The sequence below is a fragment of the Labrus bergylta genome, chromosome 12 (assembly GCF_963930695.1).
Source record: "Labrus bergylta chromosome 12, fLabBer1.1, whole genome shotgun sequence".
Taxonomy (NCBI): Eukaryota; Metazoa; Chordata; class Actinopteri; order Labriformes; family Labridae; genus Labrus; species Labrus bergylta.
Window position 1 is genome coordinate 13,137,828 of NC_089206.1, and position 20,276 is coordinate 13,158,103.

At 41.4% G+C, this 20,276-nt stretch overlaps 1 protein-coding gene across 1 annotated transcript in view; it reads left to right on the forward strand.

Moving 5' to 3' along the window:
- Positions 1–5,732: 5,732 nt before the first annotated feature.
- Positions 5,733–20,276, forward strand: part of fgd (faciogenital dysplasia) — a 54,817-nt gene continuing 40,273 nt past the window's right edge. The window contains exon 1 of the mRNA XM_020629513.3: positions 5,733–5,934. Coding sequence (XP_020485169.2) covers positions 5,913–5,934 — 22 coding nt within the window. The 5' untranslated portion in view covers positions 5,733–5,912. The remainder of the gene's footprint in view (positions 5,935–20,276) is intronic.

Below are 20,276 nucleotides of genomic sequence, written 5' to 3' on the forward strand. Positions count from 1 at the left end.
TGCGTGTCAGTGTTTTTATTTATTTGGAGCTCCTTCACAGCCTCGGGAGATGAAGGGTTAACTAGGGAAGTGTACGGCCTTGTGTCTCCTCCAAACGATCCCAGCTCAAAGTGAACGGCAGGGGAACTTCCCAGCTGTCTGAGCAGCAGCTCCAGGACATGATCACATTTCACACAATGCACTAAAACACTTCCACCACCTACTCGCCCTCCACCCTAGCAGCCCCTCTCTTTCTCTCTCTCTCTCTCTCTCTTTCCTCTGTTGTCTCACTTAAACCTCCCTCCCTCTCTTCCTTCCAAGCATTTTCTCCTTTTCTGGTCCTCCCCTCCCCTCTCTCTGCCTTCTGGAGATACACCCACACACTGATCACAGCCAGTTCTCTTCTGACCTCTTGGTACTCCCCTCACTTCCTGTCTAGGCTCTTGGGGCCAGTGCTCTCCCCAATTAATGCTGCATTGAGATTGTTGTATAGAGGAAAGATACTTTCAAGCTTTTTAAAAATAATCCATCCTGAATTTTAAAAGAGATGCATAGATTTAAAATGCTGTTTACTTAAAAGTGAGTTAATACACACACGTGGTCAAACAAATGATATCGTCTCGATTGGAGTGAACATCTTTTCTTCATATATCTTTTCAATAAGTGTTTGATGCATTTGCGGGATCAACACAATGAATCTATATCTTCTCTACAGATCGAAAAAATGGATCTCAGAAAGATATCGGTCAATATATCGGTATCTGATTTTTTTTCTCTCCCTAATATCAATATCCGTATTGGCCCCAAAATCCAACATCGGTAGGGCCCTACAAATAATCACCCAGACATCTTTTATAGTCCCAGCTATATTCAATTTAAGTTTTGGTTATGCATTTGTATGTAGGATTTTCTCATGCAGAGAACACACACCAACACTTACAGTAGCCTTTAGGTTTAAAAGTATTTTGATTTTTGAATCCTGGATGCTTAAAAAGATGACAAATGATGTGACTGTCAAAATGATCAATGGATGTCTCGACGTGGGATCAAGCCCCCCCATCATCAACATGACTCACTGTGCGTCATCAAACTGTCATTTCAGACCTGCGTATGTTACTTTCTGGTGTGAACAAAATCTTGATTCAAATATTGAAACAAAATTCAGTTGAATTGCTCTTAAGGTTCCTAACATTTCTCTTTTGAAGACTATTCAGATCCATACAGAAAAGTGTTATTCTGAGTCAAACATTTAAACAGTATGACTTAGTCCTCAACCTCAACACCACCAGCTGTGAGTCCCAAAGGTTTCCAAAGGTAAGAATTAGAGTAAGAGTATAATGCACCTTTGGAAAGATTGAATAGAGACTTGCATGAAAAATAAAGCAAAAAAATTGAGCAGCTTTCATCTTTGTTGAGCTTTATCAGTAAAATGGCAAGACGTATGCACTTGTTTATTTCACTCCAATAAAGCTGGAGGGGAGTTAGCTACACGTAACAAATAAACAAAGGAAGGTCAAAATGGATGCAGTAGACTTAGAATTGGAAAACCTGATTTATCCCCTAGGGCAGTTCAGTTCCACAGTCCACCCAGACCAAGCATACATTCACAAATAAAAACAGATGGAGAATGTCAGAGACAACAAACCAGTCCGTAGAGGTTGAGACCGTGTTGTCAGGCTCCATAACAATACGGTTACTACATTTTCAATAATCCAATAAAAAATAGGGTCTATTTTTTTGTGAAAGTTTTACAGTTCTCTCCAGAGGCAGAGAAGACCCAGGCACTAGTACTCCCATCAAAGAGTAAAATCCAAAAGTTTTTTTTGTAGGTGAAAGTCAAGTAAAAAAAAACCTCATCCATGAAAAAGTGTTCGTATTGAAGAAGTTTTATCACGTGGTACAGATGTATTTTTCCGTTATTTAAACACCTTCAAGCCCAAAATAACATCCTATCAATAGCATTAATTACTATGACACCCACTCACAGAATGCTGTTTTTTTTTTTATCTAAATGAAACCAGTCACAGTCATTAACCATCTGCCTCTCTGAATTCAAATGACAGAGTCTTTTAATGGGAGCCAGAGGGGAGAGGTCATCTCAGTGACATCACTGTAGTAACAGTGGAGCCTTTGTTGGTGCCCGTCTCCTCTTAAAGCCTCGGCACAGGGCTCATGTGGCAGAGGAAATGTGGGTCAGTGGGCCCCGTTCCATCAGAGCTGCTTTATTAATATGCAGGTGCTGTGATTAAACAGCAGAACAGATGTTTCACGTCTAAGCTGGTGCACTGCTAAATTCAACCACTTGGGGTCACTATAATACAGCTCATGAGCAGCCTTGAATCCTAAAAAAAAAAAAAAAAGAAGTCATTTGAAGGTCTGCTGCAGGCCATGAAAGAGAGTTAGAGTTGTGTGTTTGCACGTACAAAGACCCTTCTCAGGGTATCAGGCCGAGCTGTCATGTGATGAGTCCATGTGGAGCCTGAAGGGACTCAAAGACGGGATCAGATGATTTGACAACACATACCTCACATGGCTTTGCGTCAAAGACATACACAAATACACAAGTTACCAAAAAAAAAAAAAAAAAAAGGTTCCACTAAAACAGGAATAATTACCACAGAGGACGGTAAGAAATGTATGACCTGTGGAGTGTGAGCTCTGCCTGATGATGCGTTCAAACATTCCTGAGTACTGACACTGGACGCAGGGTGTGAGTGTCCTCCCTCCTGCGTGTGACTCATGTAGTGTCTCCCTGAAACTGTTGGTGTGGTCCTTAAAAAAGGCAGGCTACAGCGGTATCGTCTACGTCAACGCATGAGGCGATAATTCAATCAGTGTGAGGCTTTAATTTGCACCTGAAAAGGAGGCTAGGATGAAGACTGGCACCCTTTTCTAGAGTCTGATGAGTCATGATTGGAGCATTTACACTGTGAGAGTTTTTGAAGCTCATCTCACACTTGTCTGTGTCAACTCTCACACCTTTACTTCAGCTCGGATGCTAACCTGACACTCTCTTAATTGTCTTTCCTCGCATACCCTCCCCCCTTCTTCCTTAAATCCCTCCTTCTCTTCTTTTTCCCTCCTTCCTTCCTCTCTTTGAATGCTTGTTTCACAGTTTTTCTGTGCCTATGAGTGCAGAGAGACCCCAGGGAGGCCGAGTAGAGGATGTATCCCAGGGGGCTGTTTGGTGTTCTGCTTTCTGTGGACCAGCATGCTCCCAGACGGGCTGACAGGCAGCTCCATGCACTTGGAGGCACTAACAGGGGCTCCGGGGGCCCTGGTCTATTCAGAACATGAGTTCAGTCATCCACAAAGAACTTGGCTTTTCAAACTCTGAACAGTATTATTCTGTTAAGCAAAGAAATGAAAACTCTAGCAAACTAGAGGGGCGTTTTTTATTATTTTTGGTTCATTTTTACATCTGCAAAATTAAAAGTAATGTTTGGCAGTTCATGTGATTAATGCACAGCTGATATAAGTAAGGGAGGAGGTGATTGATAGACATGGTTTATTAGAGAGCAGCACAGGTCACTGAGGTGGCCGGCAGCCAACACAGGGAGCCATTATCATCAGAGACCCTGCTGTTGTCTGTGTTGGTCTGGGACAGATGAAAAGCGTGCAGCCACAAAAGGGGTTAATGATGTGTGGCTGAGTCGACACGTGTTTCAAAAAATGGGGGAGGGCAAAGAGACACAATGCACAGAGAGTGGTAAGGAGGATTGGACACAACCACACAGTCATGCTCCTGGAGATGGATTGTAATGACATAATCAAGGAAATAAATCGACATAAGCAATGCTGAAATCCTACCCATCCCACACAACGAAATCCTCAAAAAGTTCTACGTTCAAAACTTTGAATATTGAAGGGGTTTGGCACATTTTTTGGGGGGCGCTACCCACAGGTTTAGCTCTGTTGCTCATTCCACAAATGCACGATCCTTATAAGTTATACCTCGTTGTAAAGGTGACTAGTCAGGCTTTCCAATAATTAATAATACAACACCAATTCATATTATTAAAGGGGCGAACATAATTGACCGAAATAACTTTTCCAAACTTTTTTTTTTGAGGAGTTTACAGTATATGGCATCCGACTGTTACTGATGGATCATTTTGAAGAATGTTACTATTTTAGCTGTATGGCTGAGTAAGAGATTGTCAGGTCATTTAGTTCAGTGGTTCCCAGCCAATGAATGGGTCTAATGTTAAGAGCGGCAAGATAAATCTGTGTTGTCATAAGATGATAAATCAAGGGTTGGAAGGCATAAAAACAAAATGATGCTACACACGTTTGTGGTCTTCTCTCTGATCTGGGTGATTATGGTAATATTTGGAGAATTTGGCTCACCGAGTATCAAATTCATATTTTTAATGAAGTATAGTGAAGTCTAAATTTGAAGGGAAAATCACATTTTGGTGGTTTTAGAAATCTCAAGCTTGTATAGAGCTTATCTAGTCTTCTAACTACTCAAGAGCTTTTACACTGCAGGTCACATCTACCCATTCACACGCTGAGGCTGCTATGTAAAGTGTCCATCTGTATTAGCTAAATCCCATTCATACACATGTATACGCCACATAGAAGCAAGCGTGAGCAACTTGGGGTTAAGTGTCATACCCGAGGACCCATTGGACATGTGCCTGACAGAGCTGGGGATCGAACACCCAACATTCTGATTGAAAGACAACCAACTCTACCGCCAAGCCACCGGCGCTCAAACAGTGCAAGGGGCTCAAACTGCCTTTTCTTGTTGAGTTATTAACCAGAAGGATTAGAAATAACTTTATTCTACAATGATACAATACAATTAAGAAACCTACAATCTGCTTTAAATGTAAAATAATAACCTGAGAAGTATGTTACCCATTGAAACACAGTTAATATAACTATATTCCTCAATGAAATGTAAAATGGCATTTTAAAAAAAACTAACAACACACATTTTTGTGGTTCATTTTGTATGTGTGTACATTTTTCATTCTCGCCACCACTGCAGACAAGGAAGTTTAAAGATCAAACACTTGACCACAATGGCTGCAGCATGTGAAATAAAAACTATACTGCGTACAAAGAGAAATTTGATACAGCCTACTAATATAATATCAGACTTTGAACTTTGGATGAACAGAACATGCACAAACAAAAGGAGCTGCATTTTATGACTCGACCAATCTGCAAATCCAAGACTGTTGGATTGTTTTCCCAATCTGCCTGTTTCTTATTGCTGTTTACAATGTTTCACAGAGGCAGCTGACGGCAGCTGACTGAAGACTCAAGATAATCAATCAAAAGTCTGAGCGCTTACATGGAAACGCAGTGTGCCAACAGTCTTCCTTCTCCACACTAATAGGCAGCTGTGGCGTTTTCAAAGCAGAGAGATGTCTTAAAATAGACCTCATCCTTTCCATGGCCACACGTGACAATCCGTGTCATGCCAGTGAGCCGAGAGGCATGTCATGGCTGAAAATGCAACTTCACTGACAAACAGTGAACTAGAGCAAAAGTAGGAAAACGAAGGCACATAAAGTTAAATACACCTGTGTTAAAGTCAAGCAGTGAGCCACAGGGTAGATTAAACTGGTTATAATCTTTCTATCTGGCATTCACGCTCAATGAATGGGGCTCTCGTGCGCGCGCCTCGTGGTAGGAGCGCGCGTTTTCTTTTCTTCCAGCGGCTCAGAGGGAGGAAAGAGTTTGTGAAGAGGGAGTAGTAAGAGAGGAGGTCTACATGACCGACTACACTGGCTTTATTCAGCCCATTAAAATGAAACCATGAAGTTTCTTTAGCGTATCTTTCTTTTTCTTTTTGTGCGAACCGGGAAAAATGAGGCTGTAAAGAAGTAGTGGAGTATTAACCGACGTTGTTGCCAGTTTCTCCCGAGGAAAGGACGGAATCAGCGGAGAAAGACCGGGGAAGAAGTTTGTGCAAGATGCAGGGGGTTTCAGCTACTGGTGAGTGTGAATCTCTCTCAGAAACAAAGCCTATAGTATTCTCTCTGTCTCCTTTAAGAGAGCTGTATTTGCGGTTTTTCCTCAAGTTGTTTTCAAACGGCCACGGTTTGCATTGCGTACAGGAGTTGCATTCCCAAAACGCTTCAGCCAGCTGTCAACAGGACAGCTGCAGGACGGGCCTGCATCAACTCCAAAACAAGGGGAAGAGTTATTTGCTTTCTGCTAGTTGAGGCTGCTCCACAAAACACACCGAGAGGAGCATTAATGGTCTGTTTGGGAGGCTTGAGCTGACACGGCAAGAATAGGAGCCAAGCCGTGCCAAACCCGGAGAGAGAGAGAGAGAGAGAGAGAGAGAGAGAGAGAGAGAGAGAGAGAGAGAGAGAGAGAGAGAGAGAGAGAGGAGAGAGAGAGAGAGAGAGAGAGAGAGAGAGAGAGAGAGAGCTGTGACCTCACAATTGCCCCAATCTGACGCAGGCCCCCTCACACACACACAATGTTTTTATGAAACTTAAGTGAGGATCCAGTGATTTAAAAAAAAAACTCTTTGAAAGACAACAATCAGATTTTTTTGCTCACACACACACACACACACACATGCTCAGTCACACACATTGTTGTAAGTACATGACTGGAAATCAAACAGTAACTAAAAAAATAATGCCAATTGTGATAATCAGGAATGGGAGATGTGGTTTTTAAATTTCCCCTGTGTGGAATTGTGTTTCAGAGCAGGAGAGTGTGTGTGATGCAGAGCTCATGAGATTACAGATGTATTGAAAGTGTCTGCGTGTGTCCATCTGTCTGCAAGGATCTAGGTGTTTGAAGAAGCGTTGTGTGTGTGTGTGTCTCTGTGTGGTTTCCTCTTGCAGAGATATTTTTAATTGTGAGATGCATTTCTCGACTACAGTTTTTTTTTTTTTTTTCCAACCACAGTCACAAAGGAGGGGCTCTTCTTGTTTTCTTTCTTTTTAATCCCACTATGCCTTCCTTATTAGCCATGTCCACATTATTGTTCCTGTGTTGTGTGTTTGAGGAGATGACAGATCTGGGGCGTTCGGCTTAATAGTCCTTCCATTAATAACCATAACCAAAGAGTTGCAGTGTGAACCAAACTCTGTTGAAAAAAATGTGTTAAGTTCTGGACGTCTTTTACAGCTGAGGCCCGTGGAATAAAGTACTATAGCATGCAGACAAAGAAGGGGGAGGGGGGGGGGGGGTTGTTATATGTAGAGTTATAGAGATGGAGTGCTGATGGGACGATATCAGGCTGCAGCAGAGGTGAGCTATGCAGGGAGAAGAGAAAAAAAAGGGAGAGAGAGAGTGTTTGTTGTGAGACTCGGGGGAGGAATTGATCTACCGTTCTTCTGGCTGGGTTTCCTTTTCCGGCAGTCCAGCGGTGTATAGTTTCTCCCCCCCCCCCACACACACACACACACATACGTTCCCAAGGCCTTGCTCTTATTTTGCAGTTCTCTCTTTTTCTCCCACACTGTCCAAGATCAATCTCTGCCCCCTCCCAAACACACACACACACACACACACACACACACACACACACACACACACACACACACACACACACACACACGGCTCTAGTGCTCCCTGCAACTGCCATCAGATGAAATATAAATGTCTTTTCCCCATTTCTGAACTCTATTCCTTCTACATGGGAATCCAAGCAGCCCTCTGTGCTCTCTAGTGCTTATTTTGCTGTTTATGATGGGAGGGTCGAAAAGGGTTTAATGCAGCTTACATCCAATCATTGGAGGATCTATTAAAAACAAACCACATCACAAATAAACTGGGTTGGACTAGATAGCATTCCTCTAAATTTGAATTCCACCTCAATCCTCGTAATTTGTTTCCAAACTCTGTGAACCATCTCTGTGACCTGAAGTGGGTGAATGTGTCCTCCATAAGAGAACAATGGTGGTCCACGCGTGCCAACTCCATGCTCCAGCATGGACGTCCTTGCAGGCTGTTTAGGTTATTTATTATTAACAAAAGCTATTGGGCCTGTCTGTGTTTAACCAGGCCAATGTAAACATCTCCCCTCGGTGTTAGATAAACACAGAGCCTGGGGAGTCAGGGAGGAGGACGGGGAGAATGTTATCTGCCCGGCTCCCCTCGTTCCCACTTTTTTGAGCTGCTGTTACTCTCTCTCTCTCTCTCATTTTTATGAACAGTTTTGACTGCCATAAGTCTTTGGTGGTCTCATTTGTCAGTTTACCTGTCACCTAGTGAGGGGAGAAATATGAAAAGTGTCCTTTATAATGCAGACCCCATGCTGCTCTGTGTTAACTGTTGGCTTGGTGGGAAATATTAGGTGCATATAATGTATCCATTTAGGTTAACCTCAATCATCTGAATCATGAAATAGTTAGCGTTATCCTACCCTAAGGTAAATCCAGTTCTAGTTAAAGATATCCTTAAGTGAGTAATAAGATTTTGTCAAGGTGACGCACCGATCAGGTACTGATATCCAGTGTTAATCTGATTCTATATACTAGATCAGGTATTATTGACAGTTTGGCTAATCTTGGGTCGTTTTTTTTTTTTCCCCAACTCAAATTGTTTAGTCAATATTTGTATGCTAAGATCTGAGGCTGTCCGAAATCACCCACTACTGGCTTTATAGTACACTTGCTACTGAAATCACATCATGTAGTGGTGTCCGAGTTATAAGTGACAATTATTATCACACAATGGGGTGCAAAGTGAAACTGCAGAGCGACGAGGGGGTCCAACTACGTGACAGCAAGGACATCATGAGCGCCAGGCAAGACGGCGAGTAGTGTCCGACAGTGTTTTTTTTTTTTGCCGATCAGCTCACTTTAGTCCTCTAGAGAATGCCCTATAGGAAGGGAGTAGGCAGGAGTGAATGAGTATGTGATTTTGGACATAGCGTATGGATGTAATATACTAGGTCATGTGTAAACGACTTGACCAGCGGCCATGTTGCTCTGGGACTTCTTGCTTGCTATGCCAACAAGTTCAACCATTATTTAATATCGCCAAAGTTTTGTTTTACAAAGTTAGAAGAGAAATGTGAAGTCTGTTGTTACCTTACACATGAAAGAATAATCACGGTCTCGCTCATTAAGGCTTACAGTTTATAGTTAAACACTGGTATTGTTTCTCTATCGGCTGATATCTCAAGGCTGAGTGTCTCTATGTGGACTAAAAAAAAGATATCGATACATCTCAAATTACCAATGCTGTTGTTGTTGTATTGGTTCTATACAGAAATAAGCTTGGGGGCTTAGTATTTCAGTATGCAAGTGAATTTGTGGTGTACATCTTCAGGCTTTGATAACTATTTCTGAGGCATGACATCAGCTAAATGTAATGACTGTGCACGGCACGTTAAAGCCTTGTGGTCACAGTCTTGATGCTTTCATTTGTTTGGTGCTCATGGAGAGTGTCTTCCTGTACTGCAGTCAGAGCTGTGCGCTGATGTACCAGTGAGACTTCAACACTGCTGTTTGTAAAAAAAAAAAAAAAAAAAAAGCTACAATATATCCTAATATACAATCACAAAGTGTCTTTTTTTGCACAGGTTAAAACATGAAATATAATGAATTAAGTCTTCATACTAAGCCTCGATAAACGCCCCATGTCTCCAGACAATGATCCTGCAACAGTATCATTCTAATCCGCAGACTTAGAATTTGATGTTTACTTTCTCAAGGTGACCAACAGACAAGTCACCCAACATCTTGAGTATTCCTGTAAGCACCCATCTCTAACATCCCGTACATCTCTCTCCTCCTGCATCGCTCCGTCTCATCCTGTTACTCTGCCTGTGTGTGAGAGAGAGACAGCATGACTCAGTTCCAGGCCATTCAGGAGCTTCAGGCTTGTTCCCGGCCTGCCGGAGTGTCACATTGATTTTCCTAATGGTGGTCATGTGTGGGTCCTGCTGTTGCGAAGGCTTCAGCTAAGGCGGCACTGCAGTTGTGTGTGTGTTTGTGTGTAGATGTGTGTAACATGACTGTGATGTGATTGACCCCCTTTACTGTCGGGCCAAGTTTTGTGTCTTTTTCTGCACTTTCAGGCCTGAAGAAAACCAATCATAAAGTCTTTATCTGAGTGCTGTAAGAGATTGTAAATGTCACTTATCATCAAGTGTTTGTGTTAAATGACTTCAAGTCTACCTTTGCAGTAGATAAGATCGTGTTTTATTAGCTTAGCTTGTTTAACTCCACACTGCAGCAGCCCAGAAATCACACGAGACATGCATACAGGACGATGTGTTGACACAGCGTTGCATTTAACCGTCACTGTGTGGAATAAGAAACTGGGTTGTTTTGATGGAGTTCAGACGTTGTAAAGTCACAGTGAATGAAATGTGTTGTTATACTAACACTCCTGCTCAACAGGTTCTTGAGTCACTTGCAGGCACGCTGCTATATGAGGTGTGTTTTGAAGTGTGCTGCACAGTTGTTGTTACATCAGAATGCAATTATAAAGCAATTGTTAATGCTTACTACATGAAACTGAGAAATCATTTTGTCACACTGAGAGTACGTATCACCACACCTTAATGTTTCCTTTCAGTAAAAACTAGACAGATGGTCCTGACCTTTTCCAGTTTTGACTCCTACTTATGAAGTTAGAGTTGTTTTCACTTCACATTTTCATGCACTCCTGAAAATGTATTTCAAAAACTAGCACTCTGTCCCATTAATTTTCTAAAGTTCACAAGTTTTTAACAGCGTAAAGTTTTTATTTAGGAGGGTGGAGGTCTCAGTAGTCAAGACATGGCATATAAAGGAAACCGTGGTTACAATGTTTACAAGATATTCAACATGGCAGCTTGGTCCGTCGATATAATGACAGTTTTACATTTCACGCTAAAATTTTACTGAATGTGGCTAGTAGGAAAAAATCCAGGTAAAGTGGAGTGAAATATTTTCGTTAGTTTGTGTTCACACATGCAGTTCCCCCTGAACTTTTGTGCATGTGTTAATACATCAACTGTCTGCCTCTGTGTCTGATCTGTAACCTTTTTTAATTTTTTATGTATTTTGGATCTTTTGTCCTTTATTTAGATAGGACAGTGGATAGAGTAGGGAAACGGGGAGAGAGAGTGGGGAAAGGGAGAGAGCAGCCACAGGCTGAGCCTGAACCCAGGCTGCGGCGCCCTGAGGACCATGACCTCCACAGGGTGCGACCTAACCACCAGGCCATCTGCGACCCCAATCTTTTACAACTTAAGTGTAGAAAAGTTCAATTGAGTGGCAGTTTATTTCAGAAGGCCAAAGTAGATTTCACAAATTACAGAGAGTTCATCTCAGTTTTTGACACAGCATGTATAACTAAGGATCTCTCAATCAAAACAATAACACAAGTTGTACTTTAATGACGTTATGAAATGGTTTCATGGGAGTTGCTGTCTTCATTATTCAATAACCATCGTCAAACCCGACATGACTGAGATGAAAATAATGTTCATGGATGAGATCATGAATTTCACATGAAGTGTTTTTTAATCATGTTCCCTGAATTGTCATTTCGTTCTAAGGAAATGCCACAAACTATTGTAAGCGAACTAAACTGTTGCAGACTTCCCTCTTCCTCTGATGTATTATCAGGTTTCCTGTATTATCGAGAAAGATATAAATGCAAATGTACACATGATGACCTCAATATTATAACTATAGATTTCTCTTGAATTGAGCATTCTTGGATACATTCGGGATCATGTGTAAATACACATCTAAGCTTACTCATACTCAGTCTGTCTGCGTACTGTTTGATAGACTGGCTGAGTGTGATTTCCATCACACTGAGGCTAAGAGGAAAGGGGACGTGACGAATGAAGCAAGAAAAGCAAATTAAAAAAAATTAGTCAGAACAGATTTAGTGTCATTGTAGTCTCATGTTCAGCAGCTTTACCGGCGCAGATTCTCATCAAACTAATTTATGTCTCAGGATTGCATACAAATATATCAATAAATCCATCTGCATAGACAGTAACGGGGACATATTTGCGCAAAATACGGTAATATACTGTATCTTGTCAAACAGCATGGTTCCTCGGCTTCTCTCAACACCACACTCTGCTTGTTATCAAATGCCTGTTGTCCTGTTCTATGAGGGGGAGGTGTAACAGCACTGTCACTGTGTGTGTGTTTTACAGCAGTGTAGTTTCACTCAGAGACCTTCTGTGGCTGTCAAAGTGCCCCAAACTGATCTAAAAAGAATGCAATTACATTGTTTGATATTGAGATAATGATAAGAAGCACAAGAGTGTAAACATTAAAGAGTGCATATATTAGCTATTGCTTTGTTTGTGTCCATTGCCTGTGTTTGCAATATGTTTCTGCAAATACCTTTTTTTTTTCACTGCTAGTTTCATCTGACTGCATCAGAATGGAGTGAAAGCATGTCTAATGTACCCAGGCCTCCGTTCAATGGGCTGATAGTAAGGACCTTCATCTAGTTTCCACATACGAGTTTGTAGTTTATTTTGTTTATTTCCTCAACACAGGACTCATAATGATTTTATTGCAATCTGTATGAAATCAAAGCCACATTTGGGTGGACTTCTAATAGCTCTGCATGAATTCCTGTGATGCAACGAACAAGTTGGCATTCATAACAACTGATTCACAGATCAACAGCAGCTGACTTTGACACCTCTCACAGAACAGTCCGACTCTTGGAGCTGAGCTGAATATGCAATGAGGAAAAGATATGAACACATGGATTTAAATTTGTAAACTGGCGTGTGAAAGCAAAGATATCTGAAGAGTAAAAACACTGCTTAATTTTAGGATGTTTCTATTGAGAGTAGCAGTCCTTCCTGCACAATTTGTTTATATTGGAGGTCTTTTGGCTTATAGTAGGGTCTGGCTGACACACACACAAACACACTTACACACACACAGAAGGCGGAAATGACCTAGTTTTTCTAAATGGTACCAACTGTTGAGGACTTCAAGAAATGGACAGAATTACTTTCGTGTCCCCAAATGCACGACTGACTAGTTCTTAGATTTTAAGCATTACCCCCGAGACTAAATTAATATCATCCCCTTTGCAAGCAGTATGTGAGCCAGATGCTAGTCTGGAGAACTTGAAAGTTTCTGAGAGTGGGAGTTCTCATTGAGGATCTTTGATTAAGTCTCTGTAGGCTGTCCAAAAAAGAAAAAAGTTTCAAATCAGAAAAGTTGGCCTAGTTCAGATGCCTTTCACACCCTAAAAGTCTTTGTTTGTGTCTCAGGTCAGTTTCTCCGCAGCCGTGTGTGTGTGTGTGTGTGTGTGTGTGTGTGTGTGTGTGTGTGTGTGTGTGTGTGTGTGTGTGTGTGTGTGTGTGTGTGTGTGTGTGTGTGTGTGTGTGTGTGTGTGTGTGTGTGTGTGTGTGTGTGTGTGTGTGTGTGTGTGTGTGTGTGTGTGTGTGTGTTACTGTATCTGCGTCTCTTCTCCGCTCTGCTGTCTGTCTGGATCGGACCTACCCTGATGAGGGGGATTTTCCTGGGAAAGTCATATGGAAAGAAAAAAACTGAGCCTTAATAGTAAAAGCATGTTCCATTCTATTTCTCTCCCTTTGTGTGTGTGTGTGTCTGTGTGTGTGTCTGTGTGTGCATTTTATTAGTGGAGCTCTTTTCTAGCACACTGAAGGCATTGTGTTTTTCCTCTCTGTTCATCAGAGGAGCAGGATCGCTGGAATCACAGCTTCCTGTACACACTGGGGTGAGGCAGGGGGAATCTGGGAAGGGGAGACGAGGATGGAGGAGGCAAGAGGGGGATGGGGAGGGGGAGGGGGAGGGGAGCCAGGTAGAGGTCACCTCTAGGTTAGACGGTGAGCGTCGGCACTCTGGTTCACAGCTTTAATGACCAACACTGAATGTGAAGTTTTACCCTCAAAAGAAAGTTTAACTTAAGTGTCGACTAGTGCAAAATGAAGGGATCGTGTAGAAACAGTGTTTTTGAAATATGCTGCCCTGTTAGTGACTTATAGAAATAAATATAAAAAGGATATGTTAGATATATGGTAGCTATTTCCCCATTGTCATCAAATCCTGTGAACAAAAAACAAATCTAGTATTGTCTTTACATCCAAAACCTGATATTATAGATATTTATTTGCCTTAGACCTCCATTGTTGTCTTAAGCATCAATAAGGCGACACTATTGGAATGGATGGTGTGCTCATTTATAACAAAGAACATTGTCACTGTAGTTTATTGTTACTCAGCTGCTCTTAATATTCTCTTTTGCACTAAATCAGCTGAAAACAGACCCAATCAAATACACTATTTCCCCTGCTAGTAAATGTGTTTACTTAAATCAACAGTGCCCAGCTTAAAGTTCCTATTCTTTTATATCATTCTTTAATCAATTTAGGATTTTTGAGATCACCTTGCGGAAAAATATGTGTTACAAAAAAACATAAACAGTCTACATGAACAATACTTTGCACCAAAAAGCTATTTTTTAAACACTTCCTTCTCAATTTTCCGGTTATATTTAATCAATAGGCATCTATTTGAATGCTCAGTAATGACAAACATTCTGAAAAGATAGATGTTCCTACTTTTAAAATGTTCTGAGACCGTAAGTTATTCCAAAGCAGAGAATTAAAAAGGAAAAAAGAAAACAGGAAACTACTCACTATGGAAGACACAAACTCATGTTCAGGCTAATACTTATATACATGCAAACGTGAATTAGTTCATGCCCTTCAAGATTGACTTCTTGGATTTGATCAAACTTGTGCAGATTAAACATTATCACCGGCCTTTAAAGGGTCACCAATGATCACAAAGTGTGCATATGCTTTTAAGTTTGTAAGTAACCCGATCATAATCTGAACTAGAAACATCGTCAAGTATCTAAAAGCAGTCTGAATGGTTACAGGGCATGCCACATGGCCACATGGTCACAACTGTTCAACTCCAGATGGTAACCTTTGTCATATGTCCCCCCCCCCCCCCCTCTTGACTCTCCCATCCTGTTTCCTGTCTGCCTCTTCCCTGTCCCTTTCCATTAATGGAAAAAAAATAATAATATATTGCCTCAAAAATCCTGAATGGAGGGTTGAATTTATCCCACAGTAGATAGAATGTTCTTCGATGTATTATTTATTTGGTCCCAGGCAGTCACTATAGATTTCTCAGTGGTAGAAAATCTTCCGGAAAACACTTATTATTTTCTGTCAAGGTTGCATTAATCAATCTGGCCTTTTGTTTATGAGCAGAAGCTGATACAAGGACAGAGACTTTCAAGGACAGACACTCATCTGAGATTTGAGAGTCGGCTGCTGAGGATGGACAAGCCTGCCAATAACCAAACACTGCCACTTTGAAATGATGGTTTCTGTGTGTCAATCAAAGCGCCCTTGAACACACCAGCAGTGCTAGTTGAAAAATCTGTCCTCGCTTGCAGCTGTGTTTCCACATGCTGATGATGTAACTCTGATCATCAAATCGATTAGCCATGTCAAATTCCTAGAAGAGAATATGCTACCAGCGTGAAATGAAACCAGCCGCTGCCCGGAATGTAAAAAAAATAAATAAATCAATCTTAACATCTGATCCTGTCAGGGCCAGCACTAGTCTGCATGCTTTTTTAATTTTTTATGTTCCTTTTAAACTTTTCATCCTGGACCTCTGCTCAGCTATATTTAGCCTCTCTCTCCCTTCCTGCCCTCCTCACCACCACACACACACACACACACACACACCCCTCCTTCGTTCACATTCACTCACCTGATGAAGCCATAAACCAGGTTGTAAATGTCTTTCTAGTCTGGCTGATTGCAGCTAACAAAGGCGGCCTGTGTTGAATTCTCCATGCTCTCCCTCCCCTGGGTGCCCTCACACACCCCCGACCTCACCTCCTCCTCCTCCTCCCCTCCTCCCCCTTCTGTTGTCTTGACCATTGTCTCTCATGTTGCTCTCTTTAAGTCTCTTAATTATTGAAAAGAATGCATTTACACAGAGCACTTAATGCTGCTACTGAAACACAGCAGCCTATATGGCCTGTGGAACATTTTAAGCATTCTTCTTTTAGACTTCTACTCTTCATGGTGGGTTAAACACAGACTCTGGGTCTGTCGGTCAGCAGGAAACCTTTCCCTTTTTCTATTCTCCTCGGCTCTATCACCACACTGTCCGTCTTAGCCCGACACAGATTAGCCCCGCGGCTGGTTGAACACTCATTCATAAAGCAGTCACAAAGAGGAAACTCACTCTGTGTGCAGCTTTTTCTGTATTTACTGCATGCTATTCATAGTCCCCAAGTCCCCTCTGCTTTAAGTATGTTTTTCGTTGTTGCTTAGCCTGAGTTAGCATGTGGTATTACTTCTGTAATATGACACATGCTGCTGTCAGTGGAAAAAATCTTTGTGTTCTGATTTATACTGACTGCAGAATTCTCTCTGCTTCAGCCTCATCCTGTCATCTTAAATCTCAGCTCTTTTTATAGTCACTCATAAAAAGCTGACTCATGAAATAAAGCAAGAGAAACAGCTTTCTCTACACTGCCCATCTTTGATTTATTGTTAAGATAGGATTTAATAATGTCAGTGATTTTTTTTATTGCCCATGTATTTTCCTAGAACTCTCCACACTTAGCTGCTCCTATGCAGAGTGTGATGTCATTATTCCACCACTAGATGGCACTGTTATGCTTTGTAGTTCCTAATTCAAAGCCAACCAAGACAAGAAACTATAACCTTGTCTTGTCTTTTGTGTGTTAAAAAAAAAAAATCAGTAAAGATTTATTGTAGGAGTGAAATTTAAATGAGTTGTTTCTTTTCTTGGGTTTGCATAGTAAATCTAAAGTGGCTGTTAAAAGAATATGAGATACAAAAGCAGGGGAAATGTATTTCTGCAACAGAGGATTATGTGTATTTTACCTTTTGGATTATTTAACCTCTTGTAGGCCTTGAACGAGTACTCAAAATATCATGAAAAGGAAAACCATTTCTATTTGGTTTACATAGTGAAGTATTGTGCTGAAATGACAGGTCAAGAGCATTGTTGAAGTCGTCAAAAGCCACATGTTTATCTTCCATACAACTTATTTCAAATGTCTGAAGAATGATGTTATTTTTATTTTAAGCTCACATCATTCTTATCGCACTCTATGTCTGCTTAAAGCCTCGCTATCTCTGGGCTCCCAGACAGATCAGGCCGAGCTGCTCTCATTCTGGGTGACATCGGGGTGCTTCACACTGAAGGTCACCCTGGCAACAGCAGGCTGACTCTCCACTGTCTCCTCTCCTTTCTCCCATTATAGCCTGCGCCATTGAATGTCGCTCGTTTATCATGCTATGCTGCTCTGTCTCTGTAACGACTCTGTGAAACAGGGTAGCACATTTTTATGGGAGCGAGATGTCTGCCTCTGACTTACAGCTTTAATAGCTGCAGAGCAAACAACACAATAAGATGACTTGCATTTTTGACCGAAGTTGATGTTGAGATCATTCACTCAGGGATTAGAACTTTTACAAAGTGTCTTTGCACTTCCACGTTTTGCCCTCTCCCACCATGCCTTGCAGCCACCCCCAGCTCTCATCACAGGACAGTCATAACGCCCTGTGCCTAATGAGGAGATGAGAGCTACATCCAAACAGATGGATCCTGTTCCTGTGGCCCCGTTGTGGATTATCTTCCCCAAACATTTATCTCGGGCTTTCAGCTTTTTCTTTCCTTCCCGCCGAGGACTTAAGCCACTAACAAGCACTTCATTAGATTTACATCGATCCTGAAAGGTCAGAATGTAATAAAACAACATACTGCCTTCGGCCACTTGGCATCTGTGTTTGAGTGCATGCATGTGTGTGTGCGTTCTGTTTGTGTGTGCACACAAGCGTGTCAGCTGAGTGCATGGAAAGCTTGCTCACTGTTTGCTTCTTTAAATGCCTGAAGCTAAGTCGTTGTTTCCAAAATCATCATATGAAATATGGAACACATGTTGCGCAGGGTGTTAAACTGCCATCAATCACAGGGCAGCTCTTCAAGGCTGAATGATGAGTCTCATTAAGCTGGAACACACACACAAACACACACACACACACACACACACACACACACACACACACACACACACACACACAAGCTGTCCTTCTTCTACAGCATGACTCTGCTGCAATGTCTAGTTGTATTCAGTGATGACAAACAAAAACAAGAAAGCTAGACGAGCATCATCCTCCTCTAATCTCTTTGACAGCTGGGAGAGTTTCCAGCAATACACTTATAGGTAAATCACTCATACCCACAACAAGCTTCCATGCTTTTACCATAAGTAGCCTGTGGGCTTTCTTCTCTAAACGACGCTCAGTGATGGATTGCATTATTGTTGTGTCCTATGGAAGAAATATGAGTGGAGAAAGTAGTTTCAGTCTGACGTCGAGTGTTTGTGTTTGCCAAGCTGTCGGAGATATCAATGTGTTGACTCGTTCTCAACTTCGAGCTTAGGTTGTTTGACATTCTTTCCATTTCTTCTTTGTTGTTTTTTTTGTGTGTGTGTAAATCTAGAGATGCTCTGGTAGCCTATATTTCCTTTCCAATACTGATTGTGATTAAAGATGTCCAGAAACTATAAGCAGTATCTGTATCGTCCTCTGATACCAGGTTACATACAGTATGTACCGATACAGATAACGATTCTGATATTTCTTTTTATGATAATTTCTATTGTACTGGTTGATGTCTGTATTATGTGTAAGGATACACATAGCGTTAGGAAACGCATTTCTTATTCAGAGAATAGAATACAATTTTATAATGTAAAATTATTCCAAAAAATTGTATTTGAACCCTGTGCCTGCTGGGCACATACAAACAGGAAGCAGCAACAACTGCCAGGTTTTCAAATTAAATGTTTTAAACTGACTTGTATGAATTGCACTTTTGATCATATAGCAGTTGTTCCATGTTGTCTGAACGTCGTCATGGAGATGATTTGTGGGCACTTTTTACAGTTCCGTCTGTACGTCTTCAAAGCAAGACTGGGCGAGCGGAGAATGTTTAAAGTGCCCAAAGATCTATCTTGATCGGTGACGTTGATCAGCGCCGTCAGTCCGATATCCGATCTGTAAATTACGTCAATGTCAGACCCGATAGTACTGATATTAGATCGGTCCCATCTCTATTTTTAATTGCACCATAGTATCAGATAAGTATTTGGTATCAGACATCACTCAGGTCTGTTGGGTGCAATATTGAGAAGGAATCTACTGTAATCAAACAAACCGAATTCTGATACCAGACAGCTTAAGGCTAAATGGCAAACCCCTGTTTGTAAGAAACATGATTGATATCATTGTTGTCGCTCCTGGGTTGGTACACTGAAGGAATCCTGAACTCAAACTCTGTAAATGAATACAGCCTTCAATGGATTAGAAAACAATGTGCTGACGTTTGTTGGATTCGACAAGATTCACTTTTAGCTAGCAGTGTCTGTTCTCCTGGTCATAAACAGTAGATATAAAAAGGGCAGCCATCCCATGTTTTTGTTAAGGATACTATGGAGATGAAGAAACAAGTCGTTGTTATGGAGGGCAATTAATGTTATCTGATCAGGGCTTTGACTAGCATTCTTGTTAATTGCCCTGTACCTGATATGAGGCAATATTGGAAGCGTTTTAAATGCTGTTATGGGAACAACATAATTAAAATCACAAGTAGGTCACTGCTTTGCCCTTACAGATGACTGCAGTACAGATGAAAGTATACAAAGAAAGAACATGTTGCCACATTTTTCAATAATTAACCAGTGCTACATCGTGTACATTTAGGCGTTTGAACTATACAATTCAAATTGATTTTAAATCAGTCATCCATCCAGAGACAGCCCTGCTAGTAAACTCAATGAGAGCTAACTGGTGTTGGTTCAGTAAAGCGCTGCTCATTTTTCATGATGCTCTTTTGGGTGTGCTTTTAGTGCGATCCATCATGTCACATCGCTGCTGGTGACAAATGCCCTCGTGTGTATTCCTTGCAAGAGACACACACACACACACACACACACACACACACACACACACACACACACACACACACACACACACACACACTCAAACCCAGGCAGACCATCCATCATCTGCTAACCCCTGCACACCTTCTTAATCATGACACAACACATTTAACCTGAGCTTTTTATTTTGCTCGTTCAGCATCTAAGCTTAAGTTTGAAGAAAAAAAAGGAAATGATATGCAGTAGAGGTTTTTAATGTTTCTTTGCAGATGAACATGTTCAGAAGGTTTCTCTGTGAGTGGATGCTGCTAACTCAGGTGAAGCTATCATCTCACTCTTATTTCTTTGACCCCACATACCTCCTGTTTCCATGTCATTCTGTGACAACTTTTCCTCATCTGAACTAT